Source organism: Dreissena polymorpha, chromosome 6 (genome assembly GCF_020536995.1).
Source record: "Dreissena polymorpha isolate Duluth1 chromosome 6, UMN_Dpol_1.0, whole genome shotgun sequence".
NCBI classification, from domain to species: Eukaryota; Metazoa; Mollusca; class Bivalvia; order Myida; family Dreissenidae; genus Dreissena; species Dreissena polymorpha.
The window spans coordinates 11,896,511-11,916,418 of NC_068360.1; the positions used below are offsets into that span (position 1 = coordinate 11,896,511).

Below are 19,908 nucleotides of genomic sequence, written 5' to 3' on the forward strand. Positions count from 1 at the left end.
TGTCAAGTATGAATATAACATTGTGAATGACTCTGTAGGCTCAGCAATCTGCCAACAGAAATTTAAATAGATTCTTATGTCATAGAAGTGTGAATATGCTTTATAATTTATCAGTGTTTGCCCAAAACATGAAATATTTTCTTTGTTTGGTGCAAAATGACAAATGCAGCAGATTGATCCAAAATCTCATTGGAACGTGTTTTTGATTATTGTAGTAGTATGTCTGACAACTTGAACTTAGCAAACAGAAAAAAAATAATGTTACTAGATTATGAAAAAAAAAATCTTTAACTTTTACACATGCTTTAAAAGCTAAAGGCTTTAACAAATATTCTTAAAATTAAGATTACACTTCTGATTAAGATTACACTTCTGATTAAGATTACACTTCTGATTAAGATTACACTTCTGATTAAGATTACACTTCTGATTAAGATTACACTTCTGATTCAGTTATAGCAACTTAGAAAATGTAAGCTGCAACTGATTTTTTAAGATTAAGCTTTTAATAAATTTACAGGAGTGTTAACCCTTTCAGTGCTGGAACCGAATTTTGAGAACGTGGCATCTCATCAGGATCCAAACTGTTTGCTATTCTGGTAGTATTCTTTGAAAAAAATCGAAGAAAATGCTAATTTTAGAAATTTAGCTGACAACATTTTAGCAGACGACAAATTTCCCAGCATGCAAAGTGTTAAGCCATAACATGACCATTATTTCCACAGTGGGCCAGGCAGTGGGGTCCCCAATGAAAAAGTTCAGCAGCTGGAACAGAAACTCTTCAAACTGCATGAGGAACTCACAGAGATGCACAAGAAGAGAGGAGAGGTGAGACGGTGGGGGCTGAAACCAGTCCAGTACCTTTGTGTACAGTTTAACCCATGTATGCTTAGTGGACTCTCCCATCCTTCTAATTTGGATTAATTTATTTCTAAAATTAGAGATGTCTAGTATATTTATTTCTATATTTAGAATATTTCTTACAGAAACTCCTTTAAGCAAACAGCACAGACCCTGATGAGACGCCGCATCATGCAGCGTCTCATCTGGGTCTACGCTGTTTGCGAAGGCCTTTTTTCTAGACGCTAGGCAATAATGGGTTAATGTACAGATTTTTTGGGGGATAACCTACATTTATTTTAAAGATATAAGATATTTTAACTTAGTTAACACAACTACAGAGGTATAGATAAGATGCAAATCTTCATAAAATAATTATGAAAAATAAAAACAGTTGATCCTAAGCATAGCATTTCTTGTTATCCCCACGCTTTTTTAAAAAAAGGTGGGGATATTGTGGTTATCTCCGCCGTCCGTCCGTCCGTCTGTCTGTCTGTCTGTCCGTCCGTCCTGGCCACTATCTCCTCCTACACTAAAAGCACTAGAACCTTGAAACTTACACACATGGTAGCTATGAGCATATGTGCGACCCTGCACTATTTGGAATTTTGATCTGACCCCTGGGTCAAAAGTTATAGCGGTTGGGGTGGGGCCGCGTCAGAAATTATCACTCATTTTTTTAGGTTTTTTTTACATTTACTTCTTTATTTCTACACCGATTCACTTCAAATTGATACTGGACCTCTCTTATGACAATACGGTCAATCTCAACCATGCATGGCCCCATTCCCAACCCTGGGGCGCCCCGCCCACATAGGCCACACCCACCAAAAATTTCCATTTACTATAATTTTTTCATTTCTACACGGATTCACTTCAAATTGATACTGAACTTTTGTTATGACATTAGGGTCAATCTCAACTATGCATGGCCCCAATCCCAACCCTGGGGCGCCCGCCCACATAGGCCACACCCACCAAAAAATTCCATTTACTATAATTTTTTCATTTCTACACGGATTCACTTCAAATTGATACTGAACTTCTCTTATGACATTAGGGTCAATCTCAACTATGCATGGCCCCATAACCAACCCTGGGGCCCCGCCCACATAGACCACACCCACCCAAAATTGCCTTTACTATAATTTCTTCATTTCTACACCGATTCACTTCAAATTGATATTGAACTTCTCTTATGACAATATAGTCAATCACAACTATGCATGGCCCCATTACCAACCCTGGGGCGCCCCGCCCACATAGACCACACCCACCCAAAATTGCCTTTTACTATAATTTCTTCATTTCTACACCGATTCACTTCAAATTGATACTGAACCTCTCTTATGACAATACGGTCAATCTCAACTATGCATGGCCCCATTACCAACCCTGGGGCCCCGCCCACATAGACCATACCCGCCCAAAATTGCCTTTTACTATAATTTCTTCATTTCTACACCGATTCACTTCAAATTGATACTGAACTTCTCTTATGACAATACGGTCAATCTCAACTATGCATGGCACAATTACCAACCCTGGGGCGCCCTGCCCACATATGTCACACCCACCCAAAATTGCCTTTTACTATAACTTCTTCATTTCTACACCAATTCACTTCTAATTGATGATGAACTTCTCTTATGACAATACGGTCAATCTCAGCTATGCATGGCCCCATTACCAACCCTGGGGCACACCTAGGTCAAACATTCGGCGTGGGGATACGCGTCGGCCTCTGCCGCGCCATTTCTAGTTTGTAATTGGTTTAAGGGCTCCAAAACCTCATACTTAGCTTAGATATATTTTTTGAAATTTTCAAGTGATTTCATAGCATCACAAATCTATTCATTACATGTGTATATAATGTAAGATTTTACTGGGATTTACATCAGTATTATTAGTTTCCTTTGTGATATGTTTATTATAATTTATGTTATGCCTCATGTTGATGTTAGAGTGCCACTGTTTAGAAGAATGTATACAAAAATAAGGTTTGTCTCATGCTGTTCTGCTCATTATTATTTCTGTGTGTCGACAGAATGCCCAGCAGATCATTGACCTTAATGCGGCCCTCAAAGAAAAGGAGAAAGAAATACTTGTAAAGGATGGAAAGTAAGCTGCAACCAACAGTGTTAATAGCATGACTTAATGGTTCACAGACTTAAATGTTTCCTTATAAAAGCCGGCTAGTACAGCATGGCTGTTTAAGTGCTACTCATACCTTATGCTACCAATAAGGGTGTTGTCCACATACGGTAATGTGACATTGCCTGTAGTCACTATGGAAAACATACCCAATTTCCTTCAATTCATGAAATTCACCCAAGTCTTTTATTTCTACTTTAATGGCTTTTTCTTGAATATGCCTTTTTATGCCCCCGGATGGATAGATAGGGGGTATATTGTTTTTGTCCTGTCTGTCTGTCTGTCTGTCCCAAAACTTTAACCTTTGTTAATGTGCAATATTGAAAATAGCAACTTGATATTTACCATGCATGTGTATCTCATGGAGCTGCTCATTTTGAGTGGTGAAAATTCAAGGTCAAGGTCATCCTTCAAGGTCAAAGGTCAAATATCATTGTATTTTTCTTTCCTAAAACTTTAACCTTCGTTAAAGTTTTATCATAACTTTTTAAATATTGAACACAGCGACTTCATATTTGGCATGCATGTGTATCTTGTGGAGCTGCTCATTTTGAGTGGTGAAAGGTCAAGGGCATCCTTCAAGGTCAAAGGTCAAAAATTATATTAAAAAAAAATCATTTCTCCATTCAATCTCTTACTTACTTCTCGTTGAGCTGCACATTTTGAGTGGTGAAAGGTCAAGGTCAACCATAAAGCTCAAAGGTATGGCTTCAAAGCGGCGCAGAATGGGGCATTGTGTTCTTGACAAACACATCTCTTGTTTTATTAAAATGTTTTTTATATGTTTATATTTCTTAATTGATTATTGATTTATATTTTTGTAAGCAAAACAGGATTTATTATACAAAGCCTTATTTGATCTGTTCTCCTTAGTTATCCTTGAGATTTTGCAAATAAACTTTTTTAATACAAGCCCATTATAACGTTTACATAGAACAACTCCAGTATAGCACTTTTCATATATGAGGTGCATCATGCGACAGTGGATCCTATGCCATAAGCAGCCAGCGTAGCTCATGACCAGCCTGCGCAATTGCAGTCAGGACAGGAGCTATCTTGTCAGCCATAAAGTTAATCAATGTTTCTTGGTCTCACTAGCAGAAAAGGTCGCTCCTCACCAGACTGGCAATAGCTACAGTGGTCTATAGAGCTCTACTGTGGTCTATAGCTACTGTGGTCTATAGAGCTCTACTGTGGTCTATAGCCACTGTGGTCTATAGCTACTGTGGTCTATAGAGCTCTACTGTGGTCTATAGCTACTGTGGTCTATAGCTACAGTGGTCTATAGAGCTCTACTGTGGTCTATAGCTACTGTGGTCTATAGCAACTGTGGTCTATAGAGCTCTTCTGTGGTCTATAGCTACTGTGGTCTGTAGCTACTGTGGTCTATAGAGCTCTACAGTGGTCTATAGCTACTGTGGTCTATAGCTACTGTGGACTATAGCTACTGTGGTATATAGCTACTGTGGTCTATAGCTACTGTGGTCTATAGCTACTGTGGTGTATAGAGCTCTACTGTGGTCTATAGCTACTGTGGTCTATAGCTACTGTGGTCTGTAGCTACTGTGGTCTATATAGCTTTACAGTGGTCTATAGCTACTGTGGACTATAGCTACTGTGGTCTATAGCTACTGTGGTCTACAGCTACTGTGGTCTATAGCTACTGTGGTCTATAGCTTCTGTGGTCTACAGCTACTGTGGTCTATAGCTACTGTGGTCTATAGCTTCTGTGGACCACAGCTACTGTGGGCTACAGCTACGGTGGTCTATAGCTTCTGTGGTCTATAGCTACTGTGGTCTATAGAGCTCTACTGTGGTCTGTAGCTAATGTGGTCTATAGCTACTGTGGTCTATAGCTACTGTGGTCTATAGCTACTGTGGTCTATAGCTACTGTGGACTGTAGCTACTGTGGTCTATTGCTACTGTGGTCTATAGCTGCTGTGGTCTATAGCTACTGTGGTCTATAGCTGCTGTGGTCTATAGCTACTGTGGGTATAGCTACTGTGGACTATAGCTACTGTGGTATATAGCTACTGTGGTCTATAGCTACTGTGGTCTATATCTAATGTGGTCTATAGCTACTGTGGTCTATTGCTATGGCCCATTTTCATATGATGCAGCTTCACACAGTTTCCTTAAAAACATTTCCCCAGGTTGAGTGATGCACACTCAACTGAACAGACATTGAAGAATGAGATGAAGAATCTGGAGAGGACAATCCTGGAACTGGAGGCCACCAATCAGGTATGCATAGCATTGAACCTCCAGGAACACAGTGGATATTTACCAGCAGTGCTCGTGGAAAATGGTGCGTCATGCATGTGCATAAAGTTTTATACCAGATTAGCCTGTGCAAACTTCACATGTTTTAATTGCAGCCTTGGTCTTAAACTGGATTTAGACTGACAATCCTTAAGGTACTCAGATAGATTGTTGCACCATTTTGGACTGACGATGGCGAGATATCTTTCAGCCTTTTTTGGTAGTTTTGTGACCTTAATTTATACTGTCCTCGAGCAGGTACAAAACAATTCCCTTATTTAGTTAAGTTTAAACCTATTTATTGTAGCTCGATTGCATTAGATCCTCAGGCTTATTGAAACGCTCTCCAGTCCGTTTCCTTGGCCTAGAACCAGTATTTGGTGTCTTTAGGGGAGATCTAAAGAACGCTTCCACAGTGAGTATAGAACCCATGACCCCCCGGTCGCTAGGCAGACACCATTTCCATTACACCACAGCGACCTCATTATTCCCTTATTTAAAATGGAGCTGTACGATTGATAACCCTAAAGACAACCTTGTAAAACTTTAAACATCACCCTGGCTTTTCCTGGAAGCCAGTGTAGGTATTATAGGAGATCAGTTGGTTTTTCAAAAGAAGCCTTCAAGGCTACTCTTCCAGCATTATTTGAACTTGCTGTGGCTTCTGTTTTTGGTAAGCAGGAACTTGCGTAAAAATACCCTTTCAAAAGTCATTGACTGATTTTCCATTAACGAAGCAGAAGGGAAAAACATCTGAAATTAGTGTATCATGCACAAAAACCAGGGACTTTTTTTCAAGATCCAGAAAAAAGTCAAATCAAATAGATACAAGTAAAAACAAATCAAATCTAAAACAAATCTCATTTTTGCTTCTGTTACATGTGTCTAACCCATACCCGCTCAAAGGCAAAGACAGAATGGCTATGTGCAAACATCATATAAACCAGAACAGCCTTCAAGGAACTCACAGATTGCGGCTTATAAGTATCTTAAGGTCTGGTAAAAAAGGTCTTTATTAAAATATAATTTTATAAGGAACTACAAATGAGTCAAAATGGGTATCTTAGCGGTACAGGATTAATTCAAGCCCTACTGTATACTCCAGACGCTGAAAGACGAACACCAGGCTCTGCAGATGGCCTTCACATCCTTGGAGGAGAAACACAAGAAACTGATGAATGACAATGACGAGATCATGGCCCGCTGGCTGCAACAGAAAATGGCCCAGGCAGACGCCTTGAATCGGGAGAACGATCAGTTTATGGCGTGAGTACTTTTGTACTCAGATTTTTCAGCACCATGTTCAGTTTATGAATGGGGATGGGGGAGGGGGACATTGAGATGGGCTGTTGAATGACAGTTTATGGATGGGGGTGGGGGAGGGGGACAGTGAGATGGGCTGTTGAATGATAAAGTTCTGGAATTTTTTTTCAGTGTTTTTATCTTGTTTTAGTCTTAATTTTTATGCCCCCGAAGGAGGGCATATAGTGATCACACTGTCCGTCCCTCCGTCTGTCTGTCTGTCTGCCTGTCTGTCACACTTCGCGTTTAGGTTTTGAAAAATGCTCATTACTCTATGTCGCTTCAGATGTAGCCTTTATATTTGGTATGCATGTGTATATGAACAGGGCCTTTCCATACGCACACAAACGTTGACCCATTTGACCTTGAACTTAGTGTCCGCGTTAAGGTTTCGATATCTGCGTTTAGGTTTTAGAAAAATGCTCATAACATCTACCAAAGCGTTTTTTGGTGGCATTTGTCTTCCTATGGAGACAGCTCTTGTTTTTAGCTCAACTACTCAGCCATTTGTTGACATCAGCATTTACAAAATAATCTGGTTGGATTGGTAATAGTAAAATTGCATCATCTCCATATCACTGTTTTATGTATGCACCTTGTTGTACTCAGGGACTACCCTATGGGCAACTAGAGCGATAATTTCGCTCTAACGCCTGTGATTTTGCCCTAGGAGCCCAGAAAAGCGAAGATCAAGTCGTCCAATTTTTTTAGTAAACAAGACCGGGAAAGCGAAAATCAAGCCGCCTGATTATTTTTGCTAAGGCGTGCTACCGCCCGCAGGCGATTATCAAGTTTATTGTTTGTTGTTTATCTAAGGGTTACACAATTTACCCCCCGCACGGATCGTTAATTGACCGTGACAAAGCAGTCCCATACTATTGGTTGCTAGTACAACACACTCCTGCCTCTTCCCGCGTGCCGTAAGTTGTCTAATGATTACGTGATAACTGAATGACCATCCGATAATTGCTGGTTTTTGGCAGACGGTATGGTAAAAGAAAGTCGGAAAAATTAATTAAAGAAAAACAAAATTCATTGAAGGTCTATTAATAACGTAGATCCACAAATAAGTCCAGCGAGTTTTGTCAGTTTGTTAATCCACCGATAATTACGATTAACACCCATCATATATAAACTGGAATCACAGTTAATTTTTATGCCCCCTTTCAAAGAAAAGGGGGCATATAGTGATCGGACTGTTCGTCCGTCTGTCTGTCCGTCTGTCTGTCCGTCTGTCTTTCCGCCACACTTTACGTTTAGGTTTCGAAAAATGCTCATAACTTCTATGTCCCTTGAGATATAACCTTCATATTTGGTATGCATGTGTATATGGACAAGGCCTTTCCATATGCACAAAAATGTTCACCCCTGTGACCTTGAACTTAGGGTCCGCAATTAGGTTTCGAAATCTGCATTTAAGTTTCGAAAAATGCCCATAACTTCTATGTCCATTGAGATATAACCTTCATATTTGGTATGCATGTGTATATGGACAAGGCCTTTCCATACGCACACAAATTTTCACCCCTGTGACCTTGACCTTGAACTTAGGGTCCGCGTTTAGGTTTCGAAATCTGCGTTTAAGTTTCAAAAAATGCTCATAACTTCTATGTCTCTTGAGATATAACCTTCATATTTGGTATGCATGTGTATATGGACGAGGCCTTTCCATACGCACACAAATTTTCACCCCTGTGACCTTGACCTTGAACTTAGGGTCCACGTTTAGGTTTCGAAATCTGCGTTTAAGTTTCGAAAAATGCTCATAACTTCGATGTCCCTTGAGATATAACCTTCATATTTAATATGCATGTGTATATGGACGAGGCCTTTCCAAACGCACAAAAAATTCACCCCTGTGACCTAAACCTTGAACGTAGGGTCCGCGTTTAGGTTTCGAAATCTGCGTTTAAGTTTTGAAAAATGCTCATAACTTTTATGTCCCTTGAGATATAACCTTCATATTTGGTATGTATGTGTATATGGACGAGGCCTTTCCATACGCTCAAAAATTTTCACCCCTGTGACCTTGACCTTGAACTAAGGGTCCGCGTTTAGGTTTCGAAATCTGCGTTTAAGTTTCGAAAAATGCTCATAACTTCTATCAAAGCGTTTATAGGTGGCATATGCCATCCTATGGTGACAGCTCTTTTTTAATGCCCCCGAATGCTCGGACTGTCCGTCCGTCTGTCCATCTTTCCGTCACACTTTGTGTTTATTATGCCCCCCTTCGAAGAAGAGGGGGTATATTGCTTTGCACATGTCGGTCGGTCTGTCGGTCCACCAGGTGGTTTCGGGATGATAACTCGATAACGCTTGGGCCTAGGATCATGTAACTAAATAGGTACATTGATCATGACGCGCAGATGACCCCTATTGATTTTGAGGTCACTAGGTCAAAGGTCGAGGTCACCGTGACTGGACATAGTAAAATGGTTTTTGAATGATAACTCAAGAATGCATACACGGCCAACAGGGCACACTCTGAACAATATTACTGAAGCAACTGGTCTGTAATCCTAAATCTATAATTATAATTCCAATGAAACATCATCCTTTTAGTAAAATACAGTGGTTTAGGTTTCGAAAAATGCTCATATCTTCTATGTCCCTTGAGATACAAATTTTGACCTCTTTGACCTTGACCTTGAACATAGGGTCCGGGTTTAGGTTTCTAAATCTGCGTTTTGGTTTTAGAAAATTGCTATAACTTCTATCTAAGCGTTTATAGGGGGCATATGTCATCCTATGGTGACAGCTCTTGTTTATGCTAACAAGTCATAATACTACACATAAACATCGAGAAAACACATTTCCTCGATAAGATATAAATTATCCGAGTAGAATTAAATTGCTACGTCATGACCTTCGACATTGTAATAGATATACAAGATGTTCCATGCATTAAGATTGTGTTTTGTTACAAAAGCTTTTATAGGGATGATGTTAATATAATGACGATAATTATGAGATGAAAAGGTGCTACCGGTACTCTGACAAATGTGTTATGATGAAGTAGATTTCAATGAGCATTTATTGTTTTTACAAATAAACATAGTATAATGATAGAAATAATAAAAGTTGTGAAATGAATATGTTTTGTTTTTGATATTGTGCGCACTAACTTCTCCCTGATTTTCCAAACTTCTCCCTGTTTCAAAAAAAAGGAGAAGTCATTTCTCCCTATTTTTAAGGCCTAGGGTAGTCCCTGAGTACTTAACCCTTTCCCACTCAGTAGCAAAGTAAAAATGGCCATGTGCAAACAGCATAAAACCAGAACAGCCTGCGAGTAACTTACAGTCTGTTCAGGTTTTATGCTGTTTGCTGCTCATCAGTATCTTAGGGTTAGAGATAACACCTTTAAAACTTGAATATAGTAAAAAAGGTCTTCAATTAATTGCATGTATAACTTTCTAAGGGACTAAAAATGCGTGAAAATATGTAACTAAGTGGTAAACGGATAATGTACTTAAAATATTCAGATAAACATATGCGTGAAACCACTGCTATCTCTAGCCGACATGAAGACCTAGCATGCAGTTGCATTTGTGGTCGGTTGGGTCAATGTCAAAGTCATTGTTGCTTAAACAAGATTAAACCAAGAAACTAAGTGAGGATGGAGATATTGTTCTGAAATGTTGTGAAAAGGCAGATTACAGGCTGATCAAGCAAGGGGTTTCATTTGGACAAGTGGGGTCAAGATCACTGTTGGCTAAATTAAAGAGTTTCTTGCTATAACTTGATTTTGGATGAAAGTTTTGTGTTGCAATTGGGTTTGTACGTAGCCTACATAAAGACATAGAATGGAATTGCATCTGAGGCCAGTAGGGTCAAGGTCATTTATAAAAAAAATATATGTATTGTTTCCATGCAATACCTTGTATTGCTTTCAAAGCTAATTAGATTCTTTTAAATATATTGGTAAAAAGTTTATAAACTTCAAATGGTAACATTTTTTGTTTGAATGTATACATTTTCATGTTTGTGTTTACATGTAATACTTCAAATATATATGAGACTTCAAATATGTCTTTGTGGTCATTATATACATTGTACCCCCACAAACGAAGTTTAGGGGAGTATATAGGAGTGAGCTTGTCTGTCGGTCGGTCTGTCGGTCCGTATTAAGTGTTTTCTCTCTAATTCAGGTTGTTTGCATCTGATCTTCACCAAACTTGGTCAGATGTTTAATCTAGATGATTTTTAGGTCAAGTTTGAATATGGGTAATGCTGGGTCAAAACTAGGTCACGTGGTCACTTAGTGCGTTTTAAACATTCAGCATGGTGTCTGCTCTCTAATTGAAGTAGTTTTCATCCGAGCTTCACCACACTTGGTCAGAAGTTGTACATGTATCTAGATGTTGTGTAGGTAAAGTTTGAACATGGGCCATGCCGGGTCAAAAACTAGGTCAAGGGGTCACTAAGTGCGTTTTAAACATTGAGCATGATGTCCGCTGTTTTAAGTGAAGACAACATGCAAAATATTCTGTGTCAATGCAGCATGTGGGGGTATTCTTCAACTCTGTGATAAAGCTTTAGTTATATCAGGTTACTGACAGAAACTGTATATTATGGAATGAAAAGATGGGTCAAGTGCGCTGTCTTGATGCAGCTCTTATTGCATAGAGATACACTGTAACTCCAATATAACGCGGATGACGGGGTCCAAGCCACGAAACAGCGTTATAAACGGACAGTGATATAAGTTTTGAGCTTATTTATTTAAGGGGGCTATAAAAACAAGTAAAGTATAGCCTATAATATAGGTCCTGTGTATTGTCATGCTGTGTTGTCATCCGCAAATACATGCATTTAAACGGAATCAAACGATAACAGTATACATACCGCTTTTCTAATGTGCACATTTATCCGATAATCCAATATAATTACAGCATCACTTATGAAAAAAATAATGTTTAACAATTATGACAAGAAATATGTTGACGAATTTCAAAAACAAATTCATATGCCTACGCCATTTTTCAGAAAAAAATAGTACAGTGCATTATGGGACACAGCTTTCATTGGACGAGCGAATTTAAATTTAGATTGAATGCAATACGATACATGTACAAAAAAATGTTTTATTGCATCATACGCAGCATGTAAAATAGTGCTTTCCGTGGACTTTCTGATAACGGGCAAAAATTTTAATGCATCTCTGTTAACTATTACACTGCGTAAGCATGTAAATAAATCGTCAGGATTTTTGAATTTATTTTTCCTATACGTACTGAAACATTAAACATACACAAAGATCTTTTTATTTATCAAGCATGTATAGCATATAATAAACGATAACACACTTACACAGCCATAGTTTATACAATGAAATACAATACACGATAAATACAAAACATAGCCAGGTAATCGTTTTAAATAACTTTAATTTTTCTAATTATTCCGCTTGCACTTGCCTTATTGAAATTAGTGCACCGAACCGCTTTGATAGGGAATACATGTAATAAACACGGACTCTCGAGTTTTCACACCTTTATTGACATTACACAACAGATTAACACCAATTAGCTGTTGAGTGTCGTTTAACCTCTGATCGATTAAAATCAGTTAAAAGGACAGATAAAGCAATCAAGCTGTGATCGCGGGCTTCTTTGAATTTTCTGAAAGTCGCATAACATGGATTTGAATCAGAAATGGAAGGTTGGAGGAAAAACGGGATCCAAGGACCCCCCGCGTGATATTGGACACAGCGTTATAACCGACCGCACTATATTGGAGTTACAGTGTATCACCAAGCTGTGTGTACCAGTCACTGTAAGAGTGTCACAGTTTTCAAAAGAAAATGACTGTATCCAGAAATTAGTTGTTTGTAATATAAAATATATTATCCAGCTTAAAACAAATGTTCTAAGACTATATGTTGACGAATATTAATAATATATATTCTTACTGTATGTTCATAACCACTGTACACATACTAACTGTTGATAACTGTACTTATGTTCTCTTACTAAATTCTCATAACAGCTGTACTCACACTTTATGATCGGCGTTTGCAAACATGGGTCTTAAGCCATATACCGGCAACATAAGTCCATACCAGTCTAAGACCACAAAAACCTTGCGTTACTTTATAGCTAACATACTGGTAGTAGCTCCTTACCTGACTATGTGATTGCAGCATAAAGCATAAGACCTACCGTATATTTGCATGACACGGGTTGTATGTTGATGATTGCACTTTTGTACCCTCACTGATTGTTCATGTGTTAGACACAAGCAGAGGATGTTGCAGAAACAGTTGGCAGAGGCTGCACTGGAGCCTGTGACTGTCACAGAGTAAGTTACAAACACATATGAAAAGCTGTCTTGAAAAACACATGTGCACAGGCTAAACAGGGACAATACTTTCCGCAAAATGGATATTTGCTAAGAAGAGACTTCCTTTAACCCTTTGCATGCTGGGAAATTTGTCGTCTGCAAAAATGTCGTCTGCTGAATTTCTAAAATTAGCATTTTCTTCGATTTTTTTTCAAAGAATACTATCAGAATAGCAAACAGTTTGGATCCTGATGAGACGCCACATTCTGTGGCGTCTCATCTGGATCCAAACTGATTGCAAAGGCCTTTAAAATTCGGTTCCCGCACTGAAAGGGTTAAATTAAAAATGCAATAAAAGCGGTAAGGGTCGTCCAAGATTAGCCTGTGCAGACTGCACTGCCTAATCTGCTATGACACAATTATACTGATGCATTAACGCCTGTTTTCGCAGAGATCAGCTAAAATTAAGAGTTTGCAGATGCATAGCGGATAGTATCATGGTGTAGGCATAGCAATATGAGGTTCCGGTTTTGATCCCCATTTTGGGTACATTAGCAAGATTTCCTCCATAAATACCAAAGCACAGGTTCTTCCCAGACAGAAATACTCAAGAGCATCTCAATAAGCTTAAAGCTAAAGATGCAATTAAGATAAAACTGATTGTAATTATACAGAAGTGAGGACAGTGTATGATCTCTGAGCTTTTTTATGTCCCTCAGTCTATACTGGGGAGACATATTGTTTTTGCCCTGTCTGTTTGTTTCTTGGTTTGTTTGCGTCAAACTTTAACATTTGCCATAACTTTTGCAATATTGAAGATATCAACTTCATATTTGGCATTCATGTGTATCTCATGGAGCTGCTCATTTTTAGTGGTGAAAGGTCAAGGTCATAATATCAAGGTCAAATATATGGGGGGGGGACATAGTGTTTCACAAATACATCTTGTTTCACCTGCAGTTGATTGGGCTCTACAACCTATTTTGTGAGGATATTGTGTAATTTGAATTTGGTGTTATTTGGGAGAATAGCAGAGTTGTGCAAGGAAAAAATTGGTTTTAGGGGCAGACTGCAGGATTTTAACTTACAGTGCTGGAACCCAATTTTGAAGGCCTTTGCAAACAGTTTGGAATCAGATGAGACGCAACAGAACATGGTGTCTCATCAGGATCCAAACTGTTTGCTATTCTGATAGTATTCTTTAGAAAAAAAAGAAGAAAATGCTAATTTTAGAAATTCAGCAGACAACATTTTAGCAGACAACAAATTTCCCAGCATGCATAGGGTTAAACAGTTATTCATAGGGAATGATTCCTGATATAAGGATTTCATGTATACAAATATTAGATCTTGTTGATACAAAAATATGTACTTTCTATGGCCGGTTTCCTTATCTTAAAGCCGCCGCCATGTCATTGTTGGTTTGATAAATATAAAGATACATATAAATGAGGCCATAATTCAGTGGGGAATAAACCTGTGACTACCTCATGTTATGATAAAGCTACTACCATGCTGCATAGCCATTTACAAATTATACTGCTTGCAGTTACGAACTAATTGCTTGTTAACAGCAGAGCTCTAGAAGTGATGTTGATAGGTTATTATCAACATTGAGAGTGAGTGTAGGGGCCCTATTCAGTACCTATCTAAGAAGTTAAAAAAAAACTTTGCACTATTGGAGTAAGATGAATTTATTATTAACACATGTCTTAATAAACAGAGACGCCTTTTCAAACATTTGCTGCATAATGCACTTTTAATTCACTGCATAATAATTTGGGAATAATATAGATGACCATACTCTCTTTGATTTGCTTGCCCTTAAGCAGCTGTGTATTGATTGCAAGTAATGTTGTTACTTTAACAGGCAGACATCAGACATTGCTGGTATACCCCAGATTTGCCTCAATGCTTCCATACCAACTAAAGCTCAACAAAAATTAGTAAGTGGAACATTTGTTATGTATGTCTGACGTTTTGAAGAAAATGTCATAACCCGTCTTCTAAGTTATATTAGATTTAGAAAACAAAAGAAATATTAAATGAAATACTTAAAGGTTCTTGTAATAAAGGTAAAACAATATATTGTGTATGTAAATGGTCTTCAATTTAAATTACATGAAATAAATGCCTGTGTGTTTTTTATGCCCCCGGATCGAATGATCGGGGGTATATTGTTTTTGGCCTGTCTGTCTGTCATTCTGTCCAAATATAAATTTTGCAATATTGAAGATAGCAACTTGATATTTGGCACACATGTGTATCTTATGGAGCTGCACATTTTGAGTGGTGAAAGGTCAAGGTCATCCTTCAAGGTCAAAGGTCAAATATATGGCTTCAAACCATGCAATAGGGGGCATTGTATTTCTAACAAACACATGTCTTGTTTAGAATTAATAAAATCTAGAAATCATTTAGTAGATGGAAATGATGCTATACATAAAGAATATCTTGCAATGAAGATAGTCCACTTGTGTTTGATTGCTGTTTTAAGTGAAACAAACTGAGACTGATTACAAACTTCTCCAAACAGTATCAAAATGTGTGTGAAAACTGTTGTAGCAGCATACTATATGTATAGCATGTACACAAGTTTCATATTCAACCATTAATTTATAACAGAATAATTTAAATTGAAGGCAAGAATGAATTTGTTTTTGTATGCTCCCCCAAACAAAATTCTGTCCGTCCGTGCACAATTTTTGTCCGGGCTATTTCTTAGCAAATAATGACCGAAATTCAATGAAACTTTATGGGAAGCTTCACTACCAAGAGGAGATGTGCATTATCAGCAGGTTCTGGTCGGATGATTTTTCACAGAGTTTTGGCCCTTTGAAATTTTATATAAAAAAAGTATTGTCCCCCCAACTACTGTGCCCTCTAGATGTTTCCTTTTATCTGAATATATAGTGCAATATTGTGACAAAATAAACCTTTGGGGAGCATCACCCGTCTCCGACGGTTTCTTGTTTTCACAATGAGTCTTAGCTACCTGGTGTTTGTGTGTGTAACAACACATATAACTAAGCATTAAGTCTAAATGCTGGTTGCGTAGTATTTGTTGATTAAATAAAATGAAAAATTAATTTAACCCTTATGGAGTGGGATGATATGCATTAAATTTGTTTGCATCTCCATAAGTATGTTTGTACTTCATCTGGGTTGTTTTTTCCACCTCTTTTAAATTACTGGATTGATCCGGCTCAAACTTTTTTATTTGAATGACTTTGATGTAAAAACGCTTGCTAAGTAAGGACTTGCTGGCTGCAAGGAATTTTTGCCCTTTATTTGTTTTTCACATTCGGTTATCAACTTCTCTTTTATGACTGCGTGGATTTATCTTTCCCAATTGCATAACTCATGTTAATTATTGTCAGGAAAGAAATTTTCTATGTGAGGAATTGTGGCATAAAGAACATATGGTCCCAAAATTGTGTTAATTTGTTGCCAACTCTTTATTAACCCTTTCCCCCATAAGATGCAAAGTGAAAATGACTTTTGCAACCAGCATAAAACCAGAACAGCCTAGCCTGCGAGTAACTCGCAGACTAAATGTTCAGGTTTTATGCTGTTTGCTGCTCATCAATAACTAAGGGTTGGAATGAAGCCTTTAAGACTTGAATTAAGTAAGAAAGGTATTAAATTAATATTAATTTTCTTTAAGACTACAAATGCGTCAAAAAATGTATCTAAGTGGTAAAGGGCTAATTACTAAGGAGACCTTGCTCAGGCTTTCACAGTGGAGTCACCTTCATGTGCAGATAATTTTAAAGACAGGGATTTTGCCTTTGATTAGATGGTACAGAAATATGGCCCTTAAATTGATTGTCCACTATGGATTATATAGTAAAAACGTTTGGTGTTGTCAAGTCCTGCAACTGCTTGGACAATTTTGCTCCAGCATTAATCCCTGAATGAACTAAATAAGTACAGGTACATTAACGTTAAGAAAGCAAAGTGTTTCAAATTGAAAAATATATTTGTAACATGTTTGTAAGCAGCGCTGTGTGGAAAATTGAGAGCAATGCATATGAGCTGAGGAAAATTGAGAGAAATGCATATGAGCTGAGGAAAATTGAGAGTAATGCATATGAGCTGAGGAAAACTGAGAGTAATGCATATGACCTGAGGAAAATTGAGAGTAATGCATATGAGCTGAGGAAAATTGAGAGTAATGCATATGAGCTGAGGAAAATTGAGAGTAATGCATATGAGCTGAGGAAAATTGAGAGTAATGCATATGAGCTGGGGCTAATTGAGAGTAATGCATATGAGCTGAGGAAAATTGAGAGTAATGCATATGAGCTGGGGCTAATTGAGAGTAATGCATATGAGCTGAGGAAAATTGAGAGTAATGCATATGAGCTGGGGCTAATTGAGAGTAATGCATGTGAGCTGGGGGTAATTGAGAGTAATGCATATGAGCTGAGGCTAATTGAGAGTAATGCATATGGGCTGAGGCTAATTGAGAGTAATGCATATGAGCTGAGGCTAATTGAGAGTAATGCATATGAGCTGAGGCTAATTGAGAGTAATGCATATGAGCTGGGGCTAATTGAGAGTAATGCATATGAGCTGAGGCTAATTGAGAGTAATGCATATGAGCTGAGGCTAATTGAGAGTAATGCATATGAGCTGAGGCTAATTGAGAGTAATGCATATGAGCTGGGGCTAATTGAGAGTGATGCATATGAGCTGAGGCTAATTGAGAGTAATGCATATGAGCTGAGGCTAATTGAGAGTAATGCATATGAGCTGGGGCTAATTGATAGTAATGCATATGAGCTGAGGCTAATTGAGAGTAATGCATATGAGCTGAGGCTTATTGAGAGTAATGCATATGAGCTGAGGCTAATTGAGAGTAATGCATATGAACTGAGGAAAATTGAGAGTAATGCATATGAGCTGAGGAAAATTGAGAGTAATGCATATGAGCTGAGGCTAATTGAGAGTAATGCATATGAGCTGAGGCTAATTGAGAGTAATGCATATGAGCTGAGGAAAATTGAGAGTAATGCATATGAGCTGAGGAAAATTGAGAGTAATGCATATGAGCTGAGGAAAATTGAGAGTAATGCATTTGAGCTTAGGAAAATTGAGAGTAATGCATATGAGCTGAGAGTAATGCATATGAGCTGAGGCTATTCATGGATTACACTTTCTGCCTTAACTGAACTTTTGCTTACAGGAGATTTGCTTCAAACTTAACACTTTGCATGCTGGGAAATTTGTTGTCTGCTTAAATGTCGTCTTCTGAATTTCTAAAATTAGCATTTTCTTCGATTTTTTTTCTAAGACCACTATCAGAAAAGCAAACAGTTTGGATCCTGATGAGACCCCACATTCTGTGGCGTCTCATCTGGATCCAAACTGTTTGCAAAGGTCTTCAAAATCCGGTTCCAGCCCTCAAAGGGTTAAAAAAAACATGAAAGCGGAAAGTGTTGTCCTTGATAAGTCTGTATGAACTGCATACTCAAATCTGGAACAACCCTATGCACATGGATTAAGCCCTTTTTACCCAGAGCGTGACCCAATGCGATAAACCATGTTTTCACATGTACTAACTTTTGTTCTCCTGGGCTCTCAAATGTTCCAGGATGCTCACGAAGGGGAGGTCAATGCAGTTCTGTGGTCACCTACGGGTACCATGTTTGCCACAGGAGGCTCTGACCGTAAAATCAAACTCTGGGATTTCAGTTTAGGTTTGTATTGTTTGTTATGTGTTATACAGAATTGATCTAAAAAGGGTGATTTAAATAAGTTCTTTTTTATGACAAAAAGTGATCAATATCTTGCTGCATTTGGTAACAATGTGATTACTGATGCTTCTGAAAATTATTTTAGGTTTTTGCCTATAAACAATGTTTTGCTTATTTATCAATACTTAGAAATCTTATGCCTGTAAAAAAAACTTTAAAGTAATTTGCCGCTTACCTTAAATAAAAGTATAACATGTGTTAACAAGAATTTTTCCTCTGATAATGTTTGTCTCTGGAAAAAACATTTTTCCATTAGGCCTATAAACATTTAAACCCACACACATATCACTGTCTAGATACGCTTATTTAAAAAAAAAATACGCTAGGTTTTAAAACGATCACAATGAGAAAACATTGCTGATCAAAATATTTTTTACCATGTGATTACACAATTTTAAAAATATAGTTTATTCTGAAGAAGTGTGAAGAATTGTTTTCTTGACATTTTCTTATCTGGGTCATCTGCATCCAAAAACTAGGGCACCAGATCAAATCTTAGAAAAACTTTGTTACTACTATAGAGGCCTTGAATTATTGCTCTTTCTTTATTAAATTTGGTCAGAATATTTATCTTGAAAAAATCTGGGCCAAGTTCGAATTTGGGTCACATGCGTTCAAAAACAAGATTACAAGGTCAAAACTTAAATAAACCTCATAACTAAATGAAGAATCAACGTGACAAACCTACTTTTTTGCTGGACAGGTCAGTGTCAGTGCAAAGGATTCCTAGCGGGCAGCAATGCTGGGATTACCTCCCTTGAGTACGACATAGACGAGGCAAACATTTTAGGGGCCTCAAACGACTATGCCTGTCGACTGTGGTCTCTTAGCGACCTTAGATTACGAGTAAGTGCTGTTATTACAAAACAAACGTGTATACATATTATAAGGCACATATCAGAATTTTGATTTACACCTCAGTTTCTTGATTGAACTTAAATTAATGTCTTAACAACCTGATGTCATTAAATAATTCAATTTAATTGGACTTAACTAAATTATTGATACACACTATTGCATCATAAAAATGGTGAATTTATGCTGAAAGTGTTATATAAGACTTCACTTTGTTTAACATTAGTGCTCAATGGCATTTGTTGGTCTTTTTTATATCCTATAAACCAGATAAGGGACTTCATTAGTTAGTAAATAATTTTCATATATTTTTTCAATATATACAAACAAGATGCTGTATTCCGCCAAAGGAGTCACATTACGGAAATTTTAGGGAAGGTTGTCTTTTAGAAAGGCAATCTTTTATTAAAGGCTCTATAAAGGTGAAGATCCGTAATTATTTACCGATTT

The 19,908-nt window shown here is 37.7% G+C and overlaps 1 protein-coding gene across 3 annotated transcripts in view; it reads left to right on the forward strand.

Moving 5' to 3' along the window:
- LOC127834741 (autophagy-related protein 16-1-like) overlaps positions 1–19,908 on the forward strand; it is a 31,996-nt gene that overhangs the window by 3,572 nt on the left and 8,516 nt on the right. For 2 of the 3 annotated variants that reach the window (XM_052360774.1, XM_052360777.1), the window contains exons 3-10: positions 726–828; positions 2,888–2,961; positions 5,149–5,239; positions 6,363–6,523; positions 12,794–12,859; positions 14,712–14,787; positions 18,441–18,546; positions 19,307–19,449. In XM_052360774.1, the coding sequence (XP_052216734.1) occupies positions 726–828; positions 2,888–2,961; positions 5,149–5,239; positions 6,363–6,523; positions 12,794–12,859; positions 14,712–14,787; positions 18,441–18,546; positions 19,307–19,449 (820 nt within the window). The remainder of the gene's footprint in view (positions 1–725; positions 829–2,887; positions 2,962–5,148; positions 5,240–6,362; positions 6,524–12,793; positions 12,860–14,711; positions 14,788–18,440; positions 18,547–19,306; positions 19,450–19,908) is intronic. The other variant, XM_052360775.1, reaches the window with a different exon arrangement.